At 44.9% G+C, this 21,171-nt stretch overlaps 1 protein-coding gene across 2 annotated transcripts in view; it reads left to right on the top strand.

Moving 5' to 3' along the window:
• KCTD1 (potassium channel tetramerization domain containing 1) overlaps positions 1-21,171 on the top strand; it is a 218,682-nt gene that overhangs the window by 70,306 nt on the left and 127,205 nt on the right. The window contains exon 1 of one of the 2 annotated variants that reach the window (XM_077492601.1): positions 12,720-15,020. The exons of the other annotated variant lie outside the window; for it this stretch is intronic. Coding sequence (XP_077348727.1) covers positions 13,224-15,020 — 1,797 coding nt within the window. The 5' untranslated portion in view covers positions 12,720-13,223. Of the gene's footprint in view, positions 1-12,719; positions 15,021-21,171 lie in introns of those variants that run through there. 2 annotated transcript variants of the gene reach the window in all.

The following is a 21,171-nucleotide window of genomic DNA, read 5'->3' as shown; positions in this document are numbered from 1 at the left end:
GGGGTTTGAGAGAGCAAACATGAGATCATCCGCGTACGAGGAAACTTTTTGCTGCGTTTCTTTAACTCTAATGCCAATAATGTCCGGGTTAAGTCAGACGTGGCATAAGAATGGTTCCATGATCAGGGCGAAAAGCAGGGGCGAGAGAGGACATCCCTGCCTTGTCCCATTTGTAATCGGGAATTTCACTGAGAGATATCCATTCGCTCTTACCCTGGCCGATGGTGCTGTATAAGCTGCAGTGATCCAATGCATCATTTTGTTCCGGAAGCCGATCCGCCGCAGAGTTTCAAACATAAAACTCCAGTTAACGCGATCAAACGCCTTCTCTGTGTCCGTTCCCAGTAAGATGCTTGGCTTCATCTCGCTAATTGCCAGATGGAGTAGGTTGAGGACTTTGGAGGTATTGTTCCTGGCTTCCCTAGTTGGGATAAATCCCACTTGGTCTAGATGGATAAGGTGGGGTAGGTGTTGTTGTAGTCTGGATGCTATAAGCTTGGCGAATATTTTTAGGTCAGTATTCAGGAGGGAAATTATGCGGTAGCTACCACATTGGGCTGGGTCTTTGCCCTCCTTAGGAATGACTGTAATTTGTGCTTGCAATGATGTGTCGTGAAGTTGTAACCCAGTGCCAAGGCAGTTGAACATGGTCAACATATGTTGGCCCAGGGAGGGTAACAATGTCTTGAAATAGGAGACTGTGAGGCCATCTTGGCCTGGAGCCTTACCTGGCTTCATATCTTTCACAGCTTGCTGAATCTCAGGCAAGGTGAAGGGTTCCTCCAGGGCTTCCTGGGCTTCCCTCGAAAGTGAGGGCATTTGAGCTAGGTCAATATAACTATCTATGTGAGCCTGTGGGGGCGGGGGTGACGTTAAGTTGTATAGTTAGCTATATAAATACCTTTTTTCCCTTTTTTTATAAGTGATCACATTTCCTCTGTTCTCAGCTGCATAAGAGCTGGGGGGAGGAGAAGCAGCACACTTCTAAGTAAATGGCTGTGTAGCGGGGTGTATCAGGACAAGTCTGATCATTGGAGAAGAGCAGGCTGAGTTCCCAGCATAGCTAGAGAACTGACCATGGCGTGGTCAGTTTTTAATAGGAAAGCAGAGGGACTGGCAGGAACACACAAAGGAAGTAATACAAAGAGAACAGGCTACTTTCTCATACAAGTACATGGTACACCAGACACATATCAGGAACATGATATGTTGGTGTAACCATATCACAACCATATCACAAATATATGCAATTCAGACTAAAAGAGTAAAAAGAAAGAGTAGACAATGGAAATGTTTATCTTCAGTGAATTGCAAAATGATCGGAAAGCTCTGTGGTGAGTGTTCTCATTGGCTAGTGAGGAGGTACAGAACATAAATGTGTAGTGATTGTGTACATTTTTCTAATTATAATTAGATAAATAATGCATATTAAAATTTTGGATTCTCCTTTTGAGTCAGCAGCTTTAGGCTACTTTTCACATTTTCAATTTTTTTGACCTTCAGCTAAAAGAAACAATACACATCTTACATAGTTCAGTAGCTCAAGCTGAAATCCATGCTCTCTGAAAACCCATTGTTATGTATTAAATGTTGCTAGCCTGCAAAAAAAAGCTAATTAAGTCCAGTATATCAACAGCCATGCATTTGTTGTGCTCTGTAATACAACTTTTATTTTGTAGTGTGACTGAAAGAAAAGTGGAGATATTTATTTTGCGGCTTGTAAAAATGTTATTGTACTGGAGTTCTTTAGGAAATGTAATGAGTCTTAGCAGTTTGTTTACCTGCTGCTCTGCTGCTGATCAGAGTTCTGGATTGTCTTTCCTACTACAGGTCTCCAAAGTAACTGTGCCTCTAGGCTTTGTGACTTACATGGCCTATGAGCGTTTGGTGATTTCTGTCATTATGAAGAGGCAGGAAGACTCATAATCATTTTAAATGTTCTATGTGACCTGATTTCATAAGGGGGTGACCCGGATCACTGTGTATTTGCTTTAAAAAAAAAATCACCCATATTTGGCTAATCTGTCACAAAAAGCTTTGGTATCTAGTAAGTCTTCTGAAAAAATAGCTCCCCTCAGCAGTATAAGAGTGTAGTCGGCCTTATCTAAGTGTGGCCTGTGTGATCAAGGGGGGGGGGGGGGGGGGGTTGGGCAATTCATTAATGATTATCACATGTGATATTGTCCCTTTTAGATGGGTGGTCAGTAAAAACAGATAGTTGAGCTGCTGTGTTACTGCCCCACAGCCACCCACCCGAACTGTAAAGTAACAACTAGATGGTATATAATATATATTGGGCTATCCAAAAAGTACATAAACAATATGCAAATAGACGTGCAGCAGCAACTAATTCTGTGAGACACACACAGCAAAGGTATAATCAAAAAATAAAGTTGTGCTAAAAATTGTGACAGATAAATAAAACAGCGATACTGCAAACAGAAAGCCCATACAGTGATATAAAAAAACAATCCCATGGTGCACTGCTAATCTTCAAAGTGAAGCGTGAGTTCCAAAGGAAAAACCTCTGCCTAATAATACATTTGCCATTTACCAGCTTCTTAGACCTTCCAGGGCCGTCTTTAAGGCAGGGCAAAAGGGGCAGCTGCCCTGGGCCCTGTCATTGTTGTGGGGCCCAAAGCAGCTGCCTCATACTTGCCAACTATCCCAGTTTACATTCCTTCTCCCTTGAAGTTTTAGTCCTGTGCTGCTACTAATGCTGCCCAGCTCTGCCCTATTGTTGTGTACAGATGACTCACCTGCAGACCTGTGTTTACATGTAAATACTGGCATTCATATGTAAGTGACATGCATATGTAAGTGACATGCATATGTAAGCAGTGACATGCATATGTAAATAGCTGAGGCCAACTGCATTGATATGTAAATAAAGGCAGAATTCATAGGTATATCATGCCCCCCTGCAGTGAGGAGAAGATGTGCTGTAACCTATAGTAACCAGTGAGCAGTATTACTGTACAGCAATCTCTAGCAGCCAATCAACAAGCAGAAATGTGCTGTAACCTCTAATAACTAATCAGTGAGCCTTAAGGAGTGCTGTAACCTCTAGCAACCAGTCAGTAAGCAGTAATGATATGCTGTAACCTCTGGCAACCAATCGCAATCGCCGCCTGAACTTATACAGTAAACTGATTTTAAGTCTAGCTGCTATTTGTTGTATGTCTCAGAGAAGGTGGAGAGCGAAATTGCATGGGGGAGGGGGGCCCTAAGAAAATTTTTGCCCAGGGTCCAATCAATATTAAAGACAGCCCTATCTATTATAGAAGGTCTATCTCGCTTTTGGCTATTTTACCCAGCCAAGGCCTTTAGCCCTCCAATGAAATTAAGTTGTTGATCGCCCGCCGCTCATGAAAGAGATAAGGCATCAATCAGTGGCGGGGTGGCACCCCCTGTCTATGTGCCCCGCCCCTTCAGGACACCGGACGCATGGATTCCTATGACAGGGGTGGGAGGGGGTGTTATATTTTGAAGCACCTAATTAGAGCCAGAGGCTCTAATAGGCTTCAAAATAGGATGGGCTCGGGGTACAGAGAGTGCACCCTGATCCCATCCAATTGTGTGATGATAGCAAATTCATTTTCACTATTTTCACACTAACCTTCCTCCCGGCCAATCAGGAGGTAGGACATCAGACCTACTTCCTGATTGGCCAAGGCGCCAGGTCACCCTATTGGATGCCTGGCGATTAGGAAGAGGAATGAGGAGACTCATGCTGGAGCGGAGGTCACGCCACTCCGAGAGGTAAGTCTCCTCGGCTGAGTCGGCTGCATCCCCCCCACCCCCACACAAGTGCGGATCGTGGCTCTGGCACCCCCCTCAGGTGCCAGAGCTGCGATTCGCACGGGGGTGGGGGGGGATGCAGCCAGAGCCGTAAATCCCGCAACGTTTGGGCACAAGTGGCTGCAGTTGATGGACACAGGTGGCTGCATTTGATGGGCAAGTGGCTGCATTTGATGGGCACAATGGATGCGTTTGATGGGCAAAATGGCTGTATTTGAAGGGCACAAGTGGCTGCGTTTGAGGGGTACAAGTGGCTGCTTTTATGGGCACAATCGCTGCGTTTCATGGGCACAAGTTGCTGCATATGATGGGCACAAGTGGATGCATATGATGGGCACAAGTGGCTGCAATTGGTGGGGGAGGGGTTTCAGTATTTTTCAGTTTGTTTACGCCCCCCGGAAAAATGTTGAGCACCAGCCGCCACTGGCTTCAATAGTGTAAAATATCCAATATACGGTTTATTTTAAAATAATAGCACTTACATAAAAGAAGTTAAAACATTTGTGAATAAGCCGGCTGGCTCAAGAATGCCCGTCCTTCCGGGACCCGTGCAAATGCAGTGATGTCAGCATGTTGCTCTTTCCTACGTGTTTCGTCACAAAATGGCATTGTTCCTGTGCTTTCTGGTGCTTTTACATTGCAGATGAAAAAAATGCAGCAGGTTGTACTTTTGTTGAAGGCTCTGGAACTGACCGCACTGGTGTGAACTAGGGCCTTTGGAAATACTGCAAACACCACATGTGCATTTATTAATAACAGGTACATATATATAAAAAAATAAAAAAAAATTCTGACCTGCAAGGGAAAAGGCATAATGAGCTAGTATGCCAAACAGTTTGTCCATTTACATCAATTTTTCATACAATCCTTTTTTGTTGATGGAAGAAAAAATGGCTTTTATCTGTTTCAAAATATGGATGTTGAAGGAAGAGGATGTAAACCAATGTAAATTGATGATCATCTGTTTACATGCGTTTCTCCATAGAGATGTCAGTTTTTCATCCGTCATGATTAAGTCCTTGTGACGAAACATGTCGGGGCGTGCATTAGGAAGAGAGGCTCAGGGCTGCAGAGTTGGTGAGACACAATTAAAGTACTGCACCTTGGGTCCGCCGTGACCGCCATACATCGGTACAATACTGCATGGAAAATGTTGTGCTGTGGAGAGTTTGCTGCTGTGACACATTAGTTTTGCCTACTTTTGACTTTACTAATGTGAGTGTAATGGTGGAAGTTTTAAGTGTGGATTAAATTGGTTTTACTGTATTACACTATTGGAGCACTTCTTATGATTTTACATGTGGAGAGATCCCTCGCATACACGGTTGGAGGTCGCAGAGTGTATTTAGCCCGATATATGTGGCTTAAAGCATGTGTGCCAAGTACGAGAGTGTGAGGCATTTCCTATTGGTAAGTGTGGTATCTGAAGGGAGTGGGATCACATACACGGAGGTGTGGTGGATGAATATAAGAACATTTCACGGGATTATCATTGGACTGTTCTATTTTTACATTTTTGGATTTTTCCTTGACGTGACTTTGATTACCAAATAATTAGGGGGAACTCCACGGCATTTTTTTTTTAAAGAAAAAAAACGGCATGGGTTCCCCCTTCATGGGCATACCGGGCCCTTCAATCTGGTATGGATTTTAAGGGGAACCCCCACGCTGAAAAAACAGTGTGAGGCCCCCCCCCCAAAATCCACACCAGCCTGGCCGGTAAGGAAGGGGGGTAGGGACTAACGAGCGACCCCCCCCCCCCTGAGCCATAACAGGCCGCATGCCCTCAACATGAGGGGTTGGTGTTTTGAGGCAGGGTGGCCCTGCCCCCCCACCCCAAAGCACCTTGTCCCCATATTGATGAGGACAAGGGCCCCTTCCCGACAACCCTGGCCGTTGGTTATCTGGGTCTGCGGGTGGGGGCTTATCCCAGCCCCCCACCCTATGTGAATGAGTATGGGGTACATCGTACCCCTACCCATTCACCTGGGGACAAAAAAGCATCAATAAAAAAAAAACACACTACACAGGTTTTTAAAGTAATTTATTAGGCAGCTCCGGGGGTCCTCTTCCGACTTTGGGGGTCTTCTTCCAACTTCTCTGCTCCTTTCTCCAGCTCTCCGGTGCCTTCTGCCGGGCTCCTCCGCTATCTTCTTCCAGCTCTTTTATTAGCATTGGCCTGGCCAGGCTGGTGCTAGGATAAGGGTCTGGTATGGATTTTGGGGGGACCCCATGCCATTATTTTCTATAATTAAATAACGACGTGGGGGTTCCCCTTAGAATCCATACCAGACCTAAGGGTCCGGTGTGCTCATGAAGGGGGAACCCATGCCGTTTTTTTTCTTTAAAAAAAAACAATTGGCGTGGAGTTCCCCTTTATGCACAAGTCGCATACCAAAGTCGGATCAGTTAATACGGAATCCGACTTTGATCTGACTTAAGAAAAAAAGTAGTGCAGGAACTACTTTGAAGTCGGCATGACTTAAAGTCGTGCCAATATGAATGGTAGTCATTCAAAATCATGGAGAATGACTTGTCATGCGATTTTGCAGTCCAAAATCGTGGGACAAATCGTATAAGTGTGAAAGGGGCTACGTTTGTCCTAGAGCGCAGTGGTGGGAGTTCAAGTGTGGGTGCAGTTTATCTTGAAAACCATAAGTATATAACAAATTTCAATTTAGTTTTAGTCTTAGTCTTTTGACTAAAATAGGATTTTAGTTTTAGTCCCATTTTAGTTTTGGTCGTATTTTAGTCATCTCAATTGTTTTAGTCGTATTTTAGTCGACTAAAATAATATTCATTTAGTCGACTAAAATGTTTTAGTAGTTTTAGTAGACGAAATTAACACTACTCACAGGTTGTGCATTTCTAACATAAGTAAATACCTATACATGTTAAAGTTTAATTTGACACACACACACTGTTTAATTGACATTTTCCTTTATATTTCCATATGTGGACGATGGCACTGTAATTATTTTCATAAAAAAATATATATATATATAATTAAGTACCTTTTTCCTAATCAATATTCAGCTGTATCCAGCCTGTCTGCAGGGAAGCATAATCAGGAGGAGCTTCTAGTCCTCTGTTGCTGGTTGCACCTTCAAAAAATAAAACAAAAAAACTGCCTTCGGGGTTCAGCGTAAAAAAAAAAAAAAAAAAAAAAATATATATATATATATATATATATATATATCCATAAACTGTGTTAAATTGTCATACAAATATACTAGATATTTGAAATCAAATCTTTATTATTTTTGGCAATAACACAGTATGGGGAAAGTTGATGTCGCGTTTCCCCATAAACTTTTTCTATTGGACATGGTTTGGTCCATATCGGTGTATGCAGCTATTCATGTAAATAGCCTTTACTATTAGCAGCGCAGGAATAACCATTTACCAATAACACAGTATGGATATGTCATGCCCTTCCAGCCTGTGTCTTAGAAGAACAGGGAGGCAAAGTCTCCATCAATCTACAGGTAATATCCTGCCCCCATTGTGTTTACCTTTTTAGTGGGCATGGAGGAGGAAGGGAGTGGGCTGTCATTTACTACTGCGTACACGCCCACATGTGTGACTCTATAGTCACATGGGCTGTTCAGATGTGATAAGGAGGAAATGTTCAGCATAGAAACTCACTGAAACTGAGCATGTGCAGAGCTGTCAACACTGCTCTGTAAAATCCCCAAGTGTATTGGAGACAGAATGGGGAGCTAGAAAACAGCAGGATCAACCAGGTCTTTTGCAGAATACAAAAAGTGAATCCCATTGTGACTGAGTGAGTATGAACTGCATGTAATACACCATTTATTGATAGTTTTTAATGATGTGGGTTTAGTGACAGTTTAAACATAATTTGAATTACTGGCTTTAATTTAGAAACGTATCTTGCATCTTCTTATGTATATAACATGTACATGTGTGTATCATATTACTGTTACATGTATTGTAACCCATGGCACTGAGTGTTTCTGTACTGTAAATGATAAAAAGAGGAAGCTATATGAAATTGTCAGCCAAATTGATGACTGTGTGTAGAGTTTATATTTCTTAATTGTACATCACAAGACACAGAAGAGGTAATTCTTAGACTATCGAGTTCAGCCCTGCCTCCAGGTAATTGGGCACTGGCAAATAGCAAAGCTTTGACCCAGCCCTGCATAACCTCACCCACTCCCAGCAATGGCTCAGTTTGTGTACTAGTGTCTGTAGGTGGTGGGCATGACTTTTCCTGATCTACAGAAATCACTCCTCAAAATGCAGCTGTGAGAGTAAAACTGGCCATACACGTGATTCTCTTGAGACTGAACAAGAGAGATCATTTTTATTCTCCACTCATGCTAAACAGCATTGGTGGACCAATCTTCAGTACTAGCTGTTGTATCCTGACAGACAGCACCCATGGCTGCCAGAGGAACTTTAGGGATGAGCTCAGGAATGTTTAAATCCTAGTTTAAACCTACCTGTACTATCATCCCAAGAAACTGTATCTTGCCAGACATAAGCGGCCAAGGCAATTCCTGCCCTCAGGGCCGTCTTTAATATTGATTGGACCCTGGGAAAACATTTTCTTGCCCCCCCCATGCCTTTTCACTCTCCACCTGCCTGCACACTATAAACTGGGGTGGTGAGGGGACCCATTAATAGACAGAAAACTCCTAGGGATCCAAGAACTGCTGGGATCAGTGGCAGTTCTGGGTGGGAGGGTAGGGTGTGATCAATGGCAATGCTGTTTTTTTTTTTTTTACCGACTACCGATATAAAGAGCAGTTTTAACACTGGCCACCAATGTAATAGGGGTTTACACTGACCACCAATGTAATAGAAGCATTCACAGTAACCACCAATGTAAGGAGGAAGACCTTCACACTGGTCACTAGTGTGAATAAAAGGATTGTACACCAAGCCCCAATGTAATGAGAGATTTACACTGACCACCAATGTAAAGGGGATTTACACTGACCACTAATGTAATAGTAGCATCCACAGTAACCACCAATGTAAGGAGGGATTTACACTGACCACTAATGTAAGGGGGACCTTTGCACTGGCCACTAGTGTGAATGAAAGGATTCTACACCAAGCCCCAATGTAATGAGAAGATTTACATTAAATTGAATTTGAAAAAAGTGAAGGCGATCTGAATACTTTACAAATGCTCCAGATGAACAAATGTTTTACCTTTTATTTCTGTTTTAAAATAAATGGGTAGTTTTACAAGCTGAAGGTTCACATATAATTAAATAGCACAAAAATCTGCACCCTCAATAATTAGTGAGGAAAGAAGATGGCACTGTAAAAAATGAAAACTGAAATGATGTCCCAGTTTGTTCATATACTAGAGATCCTTGAGTAATCCGTGAGTAGCTCCTTACATATGAATGCTGCCAATCTGTGGCTATTTACATATGAATTCAGCCACTATTTACATATCAATGCTGGTTATTTACATGTAAATACGGGGTCTGCAGGTGTGTCATCTGTACACAATAGGGCAAAGCTGGGCAACATTAGTAGCATCACTTCACACTGCGATATTGGGACACAGCACGGGACTAAAATGTCAAGGGACAATGGAAATTTAAACAGGTATAGTTGGCAAGTATGAGGCAGCTGCTTTGGGCCCCACAACAATGACAGGGCCCAGGGAAGCTGCCCCTTTTTCCCTGCCTTAAAGACAGCCCTGAAGCCACATGTATACAGGAAAGAACAGTGACTGTAACCAACTGGATCCAGGACTGTTCAGCAGGGATGACTGTAGCCATGTTCAGATCTTAGTCTGAACCTACCTGAGCTATACCACCAGGAAGTCATCACTGTGGACTCCCACTCAAAAGTTGCTGAGGCAATCCACCTACACACCTCTTGGGATGGCTACTTATGATTGGCGGGACACAGTGACAGCTTTCTGGCAGGAACAGCTTAGGTGGGTTTGGATTAGGATCTGAACACGTATGAACTCTTCCCTACTGAACAGTCCCTGCATCCAATTGGTTAAAGTCACTATTATATCTTGTATATATGCAGCTGTGGGGGAGGGATTGCCTTGGCCGCTTATGACTGGCAAGATGCAGTGACAGTTTCTTGGCAGGATAGTGCAGGTAGGTTCAAACTAGGATCTGAACACGCTTGAACTCATCCCTGCTGAACAATCCCTGCATCCGAATGGTTACAGTCACTGTTCAGCCGCCAATTGATCATAGAACAGTGCCAAGAGACAAGGTCATCTAGTGCTGAGGGCAAATATGCCAATCTGCACCCCCCCCCCCCCCCCAAGATATATGAGCATTATATCTCAGAAAAAAGCACAAATGACCCCCTCCAAAAAAAACACCCCATCTAGCACAAATCCTCTACCCTTCAAATTTCCATTCTGAATACACATCTACCCACCCCCCCACCACAAATTCCCCCCCTTCACACCACAAATCACTCCTTTATCCCCCCTCAATCATCCTCGCTAGCACAAATCCCCCCTCCTAAAAAAAGCCCCCCCTAGCACACATCCCCATAGCACCTCTTCCAGCACACCCCCCCCCCCAATACAAATCTCCTTCCCCCTCCCAACATAAATTCCCCCAAATCACCAACAACAATTCTTACCTCCTGCTGCCTCCCAAATTCTCCCTCCCAACACAAATCCCCTTGCCCCAAAATCTCCTCTCAGCACCCCCCCCCCCCCCCTCACATTATACTACAGTGCCCAGGGCAGCCACTCTTCCTGCCCAGCCCTGCCCTGGAATAAAAGCTCCTCCATACAGAAATCACTGCATTGAAAGTTGCAAGGCAATAAACAATAACACAAACTGTATAAGAAACCAAAAACAATATCAATCAGGTTTGCTATACATTATAAAGGGTAAGGTTTGTGGGCAGAGGTGAGAAAACATGACAGTGTACAGCAGCAATAAGAAAAGTACCAAGTTCTAATACAAACAATTTTTTTTATTATCATTATTTAACCAGTTCACATCCACCTGGATTGAAGAGAGGCCCGCCCAGCCGTCATTTTGTTATAGGTCCCAACATTTGCCCACCAGTGCTTCTAATCAGAGCCCACCAGTACTGCTAATTAGTGCCCATCAGTACTGCTAGTCCGTGGCCACCAGTGCCACATATCAGTGCTACCAATCAGTGCCTCATTATCAGTGTCACCCATCAGTGCCCCCTACCAGTGCCTATCAGTGCTGCCTATCAGTGTTGTCCATCAGTGTCCATCACTGTCTGCAAAATTCTATAACTACTGTATGAAAAATGTTTTTTTTTTTTTTTTTTCAAAATTTTTGGTCTTTTTTTGTTTGTTTAACAAAAAATAAAAAAAACCATTGGTGATTAAATACCAAAAATATCATATGAGTACAGTGTTGTATGACCGCGCAATTGTCATTGAAAGTGTGACAGCGCTGAAAGCTGACAATTGGCCTGAGCAGGAAGGGGTGAAAGTGCCCAGTAGGCAAGTGGTTAATTTCTTAATTTTCCAAAAAATCATGACAAAAAAATGACAACTTCAAAAAGTGTCCAGTATTGAATGTGTTAATATTTGATTTTTGGTGATTGCGTCCTCCATAGAACAGGAGCACGGGGCTGATGGAGGAAGTGATGATGATGATGATGAGGAGGAGAATTATGATGAGGATGATGATGGAATGTGAGTGTTGGATGGCAGGACTTGTGAGGAGTAGAGGATGAGAATGATGAGGAGTAGAGGATGAATATGACTATGTAGGTGTTGGGTTGTAGGACTTGTGAGGAGTAGAAGATGAGTATGATGATGATGATGATGAAGAGGAGTAGAGGATAATGGGATGTGAGTGCTGGATGGTAAGACTTGTGAGGAGTAGAGGATGAGTATGAGGCTGATGGGATGATGATGATGAGGATGATGTGAGTGTTGGATTTCAGGACTTGTGAGGAGTTGAGGATGATGTGAGTGTTGTATGGCAGGACTTGTGAGGAGTAGAGGATGAGTATGAGCTGATGATGATGTGAGTGTTGGATTTCAGGACTTGTGAGGAGTAGAGGATGAGTATGAGGATGATGATGATGTGAGTGTTGTAGGGCAGGACTTGTGAGGAGTAGAGGATGGGTCTGATGGGATTATGATGATGATGTGAGTGTTGGATGGCAAGACTTGTGAGGAGTAGAGGATGAGTATGAGAATGATGTGAGTGTTGTATGGCGGGACTTGTGAGGAGTAGAGGATGAGTATGAGGATGATGTGAGTGTTGTGTGGCGGGACTTGTGAGGAGTAGAGGATGAGTATGAGGATGATGATGATGTGAGTGTTGGATGGCAGGACTTGTAAGGAGTAGAGGATGAGTATGAGAATGATGTGAGTGTTGTATGGCGGGACTTGTGAGGAGTAGAGGATGAGTATGAGGATGATGTGAGTGTTGTGTGGCGGGACTTGTGAGGAGTAGAGGATGAGTATGAGGATGATGATGATGTGAGTGTTGGATGGCAGGACTTGTGAGGAGTAGTGGATGAGTATGCGGATGATGATGTGAGTGTTGTATGGCAGGACTTGTGAGAAGTAGTGGATGAGTATGCGGATGATGATGTGAGTGTTGTATGGCAGGACTTGTGAGGAGTAGTGGATGAGTATGCGGATGATGATGTGAGTGTTGTATGGCAGGACTGTGAGGAGTAGAGGATGAGTATAAGGCTGATGGGATGAGGATGACAATGATGTGAGTGTTGTATGGCAGGACTTGTGAGGAGTAGAGGATGAGTATGAGGATGATGATGTGAGTGTTAGATGGCAGGACTTGTGAGGAGTAGTGGATGAGTATGCGGATGATGATGTGAGTGTTGTATGGCAGGACTTGTGAGAAGTAGTGGATGAGTATGCGGATGATGATGTGAGTGTTGTATGGCAGGACTTGTGAGGAGTAGTGGATGAGTATGCGGATGATGATGTGAGTGTTGTATGGCAGGACTTGTGAGGAGTAGTGGATGAGTATGAGGATGATGATGTGAGTGTTGTATGGCAGGACTTGTGAGGAGTAGTGGATGAGTATGAGGATGATGTGAGTGTTGTATGGCAGGACTTGTGAGGAGTAGAGGATGAGTATGAGGATGATGTGAGTGTTGTATGGCAGGACTTGTGAGAAGTAGAGGATGAGCAAGCTGGCTGAGAAGTGTCAGGTGTGATTGTGATGAGTAGAGGATGAGCAGAGGTGTGAGTGTGGGAGGTAGGTAGGGATGGCGCGTGTAGCTGAGATGAGTGAGGAGTAGAGGTGTGAGTGTGGGAGGTAGGTAGGGCGGAGTGCAGTAGGATGATGAGATCTCCAGTATAGAGGACACACATCCCGTCCATTGTATGTCTCAGTGTCTCTCTCTCTCTCCGGAGCCGCCCCCCTCCCTGTCTGTGAAGGTCATTACAGGCAGCCAGTGTTGGTCCAATATAGCGCATGCGCCCGGGCCCAGGGACTGGCAGAGACAAGAGAGAGGCGGGCGGCACAGCCTGTACAGAGACACACACAGGAAACATGGCGAGGATGCCTGGCAGCGGGGACTGTAACCCGGGCACGGCGGACAGCGACCCCTTGGCACGGAGCGCCCAGCACCGGCTTCAGCCTGGCAGTGCCGGGGAGGAGGAAGAAGAAGAGGAGGAAGATGAGGAGGAGGAAGATGAGGAGGATGAGATCCAGGAGGTGAGGATCATCACCGGGGATCAGGAGGAGGAGGAGGAGGACGATGAGCTGCTGCTGCTGGAGGATGAGGATGATGAGGAGGACCTGGAGTGGGATGAAGGGGCTCTGCTGGGCTCCCCCTATGCCCACCCCCGGGGCCCCGCTGTCATCTCTCAGCCTCCTCTCTCCGGTATGGTGCTGCAGCTGCGGCCCGGGGAGGACGGAGTAGGAGGAGGCGGCGGCGGTGGCGGAGTGATGTGTGGCGGGAGTTCGCCGTCCTCGGAGCGGCCGGAGAGAGCTCGTCTGAGCGAGAACACGCGGCTGGCCACCCGCTACGCCGTGCGCATCTTCCGCGAGTACCTGAGCGAGAAGGCGCATTGCCCGGACTTCGAGAGTATGGACAAGGAGGCGCTGTGCCGGGTACTCCGCTCCTTCTACGCCGAGGCCAGGTCTAAGAGCGGCCAGCTCTACAGCAAGTCTTCCCTCATCAGCATCCGCTCTTCCCTCAACCGCTACCTGAACGAGCCACCCTACTGCCGCACCCTGGACCTTACCAAGGACCCCGAACTACGCTCTGCCAACCTCACCCTGGCTGCCGTTATCCGCAAGCTGGAGGAGCAGGGCGCCGGGCCGGTGGTGCAAAAGCAGGCCATCACCCGGCAGGACCTGAGGAAGCTCTACACATCTTGTGTCTTCAGCGCCTCGTCCCCCTTCGGCCTCCTCAACAAGGTTTGGTTCGAGACCTGTATGTACTTTTGCACCCGAGGTCGTGAGAACCAGCGAGAGCTGGAGGAGGACTCCTTCGGCCTGGCCATGGACGAGGACGGACGCCGGTTCGTCTACTTCAAAGCGCTGGGGCCATACCACAAGTCTCGCTCCTCCTCTTCATCTTCGTCGTCCTCCTGGGGGAAGAAGCGGACCAGCACTGAGGGGGACGAGGAGAACCTCCCGCGCATGTATGAGACCGGCACTGAGTTCTGCCCCTACGCCAGCTTTGTTAAGTACCTGGCCAAGCGCAACCCCCTGTGCAAGGCCTTCTTCCAGAGACCCCGGGACCATTGCAACGAGGCTGACGTCACCTGGTACGAGAACAAGGCCATTGGCAAGAACCTGCTGGGCACCCGCATGCAGATGTTGTCTAAGGCCGCCAAGCTGTCCAAGACATACACCAACCACTGCATCGGGGCCGTGTCTGTGGCCACCCTTAACAGCATCGCCGGCATCGGAACCAAGTTGGGGCCACCCTACTTCTCTGAAGGTGTCAACGGTGCCCGGCACAGGCCTGCCGCCCCCAACCCCTTCATCCTACCCAAGGCCAACGGAGGAGGGGGGCTGCTCGAGCTGAAGAGCGAGGCCACCAAGAGACCCTTGTATGACTCTGGACAGGCCATGTACATGGCCGGGGACCCCCCTTCTCCAAAGAGACTCTGTGTGCGATCTTCAGAGCCTTCAGACTGTGTCTTGGTAGTGTCTGTCAAGAGTGACCATCAGCCATCCTGCCCCGAGACCAATGGCCACATGGTGCTAGCCGCCTCACCTGCTGTCACTTCACCTGCACTGATGTCCCCTGTACAGGTAATCCAGCTTTTCCTTCTTGGGGCTATAGCTAAGGGCTCATGCACGCAGGTGGTTTGGCCAGTAAAAACCCAGCATTTTTGGACACCCAGGCAAGTCACATTTAGGGCTGTATGTGTTCAGGGATGTATTCCCCAAATACAGGAATTCTTTGGGGTGTACAACCCTCTAAACAAGTACCTCCAGGAACAGTGTCCATCCACCATGTATTTCAGTCTGTCATTGATATTACCGGGCTTGCCGGCAGTGGCCTATATGCCACACCTGTGGCCCTCTTGCACCCACAAACGCTGGGTATGCGCACTGTAAGGGAAAAAACACCCCTGTGCATGAGCCCCAAGGGTCATCACATACTACAATCATACAGTCTAAAGGCACCTTTCACATGGCAGTCCATGTTTGACCTGTGATTACACGGATCAAAATGGACTGTAATGTATCCCAATTGGTCAGATCTAAGAGGACAGATGTCTGCCTATATCAACCCACATCCAGGTCTGTTTAGGTTTTCTGGGCTGAACGCAATAAGTTTGCATCCAGGTCCACCTTTGTTGACTTCACCAGACGTGGGAAGGTCTGAAGTAGATACATATCTGCTTATATCTTGCCACCCATAAGGATTACATGGGTCTCTTTTTCCTCCATTACAACATGAAGGAAGATTAGAATGGACATGGATGTCACATATGTGACATCTGTTTCTGTTCACACCTGGCACAGCAGGGGATCAGTCTATGGATTCTCTACTGAGATGGAGCTGAGGGTGCCCATGTGAAAGAGGCCTTGGAATTACCAAAACTATAATATGGGGATCTACCTAACTTTCCAGTTAACCTGTATCCAATCAGGCAGGTCCTGGCACTAGTAAGTTGTTAGAAATTACAGAGGCTGAAGGTGATTTTTGTAGTAGAAATGAGTCATTGGGTCAGACCGCTAATGTTAGAGAATAACAGTGATGTGCAGCTAAAGCAAGGGTCCTCAAACTTTCCAAGCAAAGGGCCAGTTAACTGTCATTCAGGCTTTGGGGGGGCAGACTGTGGCCAATGGGAGTAGAAACACCTTGGTGTCAGTGGAAGTAAGCAATGCCTCATCATTGGTTTTAGTGAGAGAAATAGTGCCCCATTGTTGGCATCAGTATAGGAATGGTGCCCCATTGTTGGCATTTAGGGGAGGAATAGTGTCCCATTGCTATTGCCTGTGGGAGGGATGGTGCCCCAACACTGGTGTCAGTGTAAGGAATAGTGCCCCATCATTGCTGTAAATGGATGGAATGGTGCCTCAAGGGGCAGATAAAAGCAAGCAAAGACCTGCGGACCACCCTTTGGAGACCACTGAGCTAGGGGGTTGAGTCGCTGGTGATAGGGCTACAGCATTGGGTTGATCTTCTCTGCTATTAATTGTTGTCTTTCAGTATTTGGTATCCAAGTCATAGAGGTGAATGTAGCGTGTTTGTTGCTGGCGATTTTTCTCACACAAAATTCTGCTGTATATCAATCGTTGAGCAACAAAGTGCTTTACACCAGTATACTTTGTGGGAAAGCGTGTTTCCGGCACCACATGGGAACGCGCTGCCCTTGCTAGACGCAAGTGGAAATGCAGAGGGGTTGATTTACTAAAATTGGAGTATCTGCTCTACATGGTAGCCAATCAGCTTCTAACTTCAGCTTGTTCAATTAAGCTTTGATAAAAAAAATCCTGGAAGCTGATTGATTACTATTGCAGAGCTGCATCAGGTTTTGCACTCTACAGTTTTAGTAAATCCTCCCCCCACTGTGTTTGCAGCCACTAAACCACGGGGGGCATTTACTGAACGGAAATCCACTTTACATTACAAGTGCGCTTGGAAGTAAAGGCTCTGTAGATCTTAAACAGCATTTTAGCTTGCACATGATTGGATGATAAAATCAGCAGAGCTTCCCCCCATTTCAGATCTTCCCCTCAGATCTACAGTGACTGCTCTTTCAAGTAGAGAGTATAGGAGGAAGGAGAAGATAGGTAGTTCCCAGTGCACTATTCACTTGCATTTGTAGTGCAAAGTTGATCTGCCTTTAGTAAATAACCCCCATAATACAGCAGCTCCATGCGGATTGGTGCAGAGCGATTTGTAAAAGTAGCACCTGCACTTGTCTTTGCACATTCCTGTGTGTTTGGCAGCCCAGTGAAATGAAAGGGCTGTCTAAACTGAAATGCGCCTGCATTCTAGTGTAAACCGACCCTTACAAATGGAAGAGTTAGCGATTCCTTGGAAAATGATTATGAGAAAATCGCTACAATAAAGAAAGGGGTGGGGGGTAATTATTACAAATAAATCACCAGTGTGATGTCAGTGACAGGCAAAACTTTGCTATAGAAAGATTTTTTTACCGGGATTTGGGGGATTCAAATACACTGCAAATCAAATTTACACATCAAAGTGTGATTATTGTATACCATTAGAACTGACAATACAGCACATAGAGAGGGCCAATGAGTTAGAAGTGTGAAGTAAATATGTGACAGCAAAGCTTCAAGTAGACTTGAGGTAAGGCAATCTACAAAGAACAGAGCTGTCCTGCCATGTACTCTTTTCGATTAAAGAAGAATAGGAAACATTTCCAGTGTTTGATAGATAAGATAACAGACATGGCAATGACAATACTACAACCTACCGATCTACATCCACTGTCCACATAAATATAGAAGAATCGATGTGTAGAGCTTCGTGTGGCCTGATGGTAATGGATATACTTACCTCTACACCAGATTTCCCCAATATTCAACTTTTCTCATGATGATAATCTATAACACTGTTGGGTTTTTTCTCAATTACATTTTAAAAATTCCGTGACAGCGTCATTATGAGGTCACACATGCGCAGTCGTAGGATACCTTCCATAAGAGTGTGAAATTGAATAAAGAGTTCCATCAAGAAATGATGGTTTTTTACCAAAATGAAGTGATCGGTCGTGGTAGAGAATCCAAACTGAATCAAATCTCTCATTTCTTGAGTGGAATGAATGTTTCAGACCAAAAGATAAAGTATCACATCTGTGATCAGGTGAATGGCTTTCCTTTTATATTGGAGTAGATGGCATCACTGTAAGATTTCCTGATGTTTGCATCATATAAGAAATAAAGGGGGTCTGTGTGGCTTAGAGATATCGGGTGGTCAGATTGTGCCGCCAGAAGACATATCTGATGGTCAGCAGTCCCCTAAATGTTCGACTGAGCCAAACATGCATGTATAAGTAAGTAGAGAGTATAGGAGGAAGGAGAAGGTAGGTAGTTCCCAGCGCACTATGCACTTCGAAGTGCAGTCACTGTAGATATGAGGAGAAGCTCTGCTGATTTTATCATCCAATCCTGTGCAAGCAAAAACATTTTTTTTTTCCTTGCATGTCCCCCTCAGATCTACGACTGAACTTCCAAGTGCACTTGTGGTGCAATGTGGATTTGACTTTAGTAAATAAACTCCTCAGTCTATTTTGGTCTTCAGAAAAGCTTCCAAAGACTAGTGCCAGTGGCAGTCCATTTGCACCAGCCCCCAAATATATGCTCCTTATATTGCACACTGGTGTGCGTGGTGCGATGTGATGTTATGACACATTATACTGTTTACTTTTTTTAAACTTTATTCAAATGTCACAAAATGACAATACCTTTAATTGTATAATACAGGCATACCCCACTTTTAAAGCAGTAGTAAACCTGCTGACATGTTTTTTGCTTTTTTCACACCTGCAAGGCAAAAGACATAATATGCTAGTATGCGTTGCATACTAGCTCATTATGAAATACTTACCTTAGAACGAGCCCCCGACATCTCACCCGATACACGCCGAGGGAGCTGACATTCCGGATATCGCGGCTCCGGCGTTGTGTGTGCCCGGAGCAGCGATATCGTCACTCCCGCGCATGCGCGCGGGAGATTTCTTTCCGGCAGAGTCCAGCGTCTGCCGAGCTTCCAGCTGAGAATCCCCTGTACACATGCACCTCTGCAGTCAGTGGCACATTGCCAGGGGAATATTGGTTTAGGAGATATTTTTTTTACCTACAATTAAGCCTTATTATAGGCTTACCTGTAGGTAAAAGTTCAAATTAAGACTATACAACCGCTTTAAGTGCACAATGGGGTTTATTTACTAAAGCTGGAAAGTGCAAAATCGGGCTCACTTCTGCATAGAAACCAATGAGCTTCCAGGTTTTATTACCAAAACTTACTTGAACAAGCTGAGGTTAGAAGCTCATTGGGTTCTATGCAGAAGTGAACCTGATTTTGCACTTTCCAGCTTTAGTAAATCAACCCCATTGTGTACTTAAAGTGGGGTATGCCTGTACAGAGTGTTGTGGGTCCTGCAATGCATTGACATGCGGTGATCTGCATTAAAACTGCAGAAAAATGCAGACATGCTGCATTTTGACACAACGCACAACACTACACAGGTATGGTGTGAACAGGGCAAATAGAGAACAATTGATTTCTTATGTCTTTATGTTGTGCTGGCATTGATCAGTGCTGATTACTGCAGCTCAGCACACCCAGTGTGAACAAGCCCTGAATGTAATACTCATATAGGTATTCTGGTTCCTCTATAGAACTGAAATAAATAATGTACAGTATTGACACAGACTCTTGGGATACAGCAATATTGGTGTTGCCAGATTTGTGGTAAAATATCACTAATAATAGTTTATTTCATGGTGTACCCTTAGATCATACACATAGGTCGTACATGGGAAGTTGTGGACATTCAGTAGTGAATGACGTGTTGATAGATCCTTAGACCGGACGTGTACATGCCATCAGTACATTCATACTAGAAAAATATTAGCTAAGAAAACAGCACTGTGCTAAAGGAGGACATTTGTTTTCTGGGACATGATAAAAATGTGATCAGTTGAGTTTTGAGTTTTTTGTCTTGTAGTAAAGAGTTGTGCGCATTTTTGTTTCTGTCTTTCTTCAGGTTTTTGGTAAGAAACATGCTTTTCCTATGATCTGTAGATTAAAGAGTGTTCAAATGAATGTCAAATGAATAGAATAGAAATGGGGAAGAGAACAGCAAATGTCTGAGTATAGAATGCAGGAAGGAGATGGAAAGTGTGAGGGGTCAGCGAATACCAATCAGAAAAGGCCGGACTTCATCTCTATTTCTTTAGGGTGCTTTGATTACCAGGCTCTTGGAATCAGTCCAGCTCTAACCCACCACATGTGGCTGGGTCTAAATAAGGGCATCTTTTCTGTAATTAAGTGGCTGGATTATGACAAGAAAGGCAAAACACAATCGTAGTATAGTCACTCTATGAGATTCCCAGGGGAAAACTAGAGAGTTACAAAATCAATATATACTCAGTATTTCTGCACAGTTTTTTTAGCAGGTGTCGCTCACATTTGTACGTTTGTCTATCTTATGCACATCAGTTACAATATCATTTCCCTGGTGTGAGTGCACACATTTTGCAAAGGCAGAAAACTTCAATTTCTGTGGAAGATTTTTTAAATACCGCTCAGTGATTTCTGGGCTGTTACTTCTTTAGCTTTCCAAAAATAAAGCCTGATTACATTCTTCTAGCCTGCAAATAATGGCACGTTATCGATTGCCATGAGCAACAGATAACGATATGTTGGCTTCATCTTTATACATATATAGTAACAGTTTACACAGCGAGAGATACACACACACACACACACACACACGGGGTTATTTACTAAAGGCAAATCCACTCTGCACTGCAGGTGCACTTGAAAGGGCACCGACAGTGCAGTGCACAGTGGATTTGCCTCTAGTAAATAAACCCCATTGGTATGTTAAAGTTGAACTCCAGGATTTTTATTTTTATGAACAAGTTAAAGAAGAAATATTGTTATGCTTCATGTACACTAACAGCTCCTAAACTTGAGTTTAGGAGATTTTGGCGTTTTGTTGCCAAAGCTCCTAAATTCAACTCCAGAAAAGCCATTGGAGTTGATTTACTAAAGGCAAATCCACTCTGCACTACAAGTGCACTTGGAAGTGCAGTTGCTGTAGATCTGAAATGAGGGGAAGCTCTGCTGATTTTATCATCCAAATCATGTGCAAGCTAAAATGCTGTTTTTTATTTTCCTTGTATGTCTCTCTCAGATCTACAGCGACTGCACTTCCAAGTGCACTTGTAGTGCAAAGTGGATTTGCCT

Source organism: Lithobates pipiens, unplaced genomic scaffold (genome assembly GCF_037356315.1).
Source record: "Lithobates pipiens isolate NorthernLeopardFrog02 unplaced genomic scaffold, aLitPip1_a1.2 Scaffold_19, whole genome shotgun sequence".
In the NCBI taxonomy this organism is placed as follows: Eukaryota; Metazoa; Chordata; class Amphibia; order Anura; family Ranidae; genus Lithobates; species Lithobates pipiens.
Note: the sequence above shows the minus strand (reverse complement) of the source record. Positions and strands in the feature narration are given on the sequence as shown.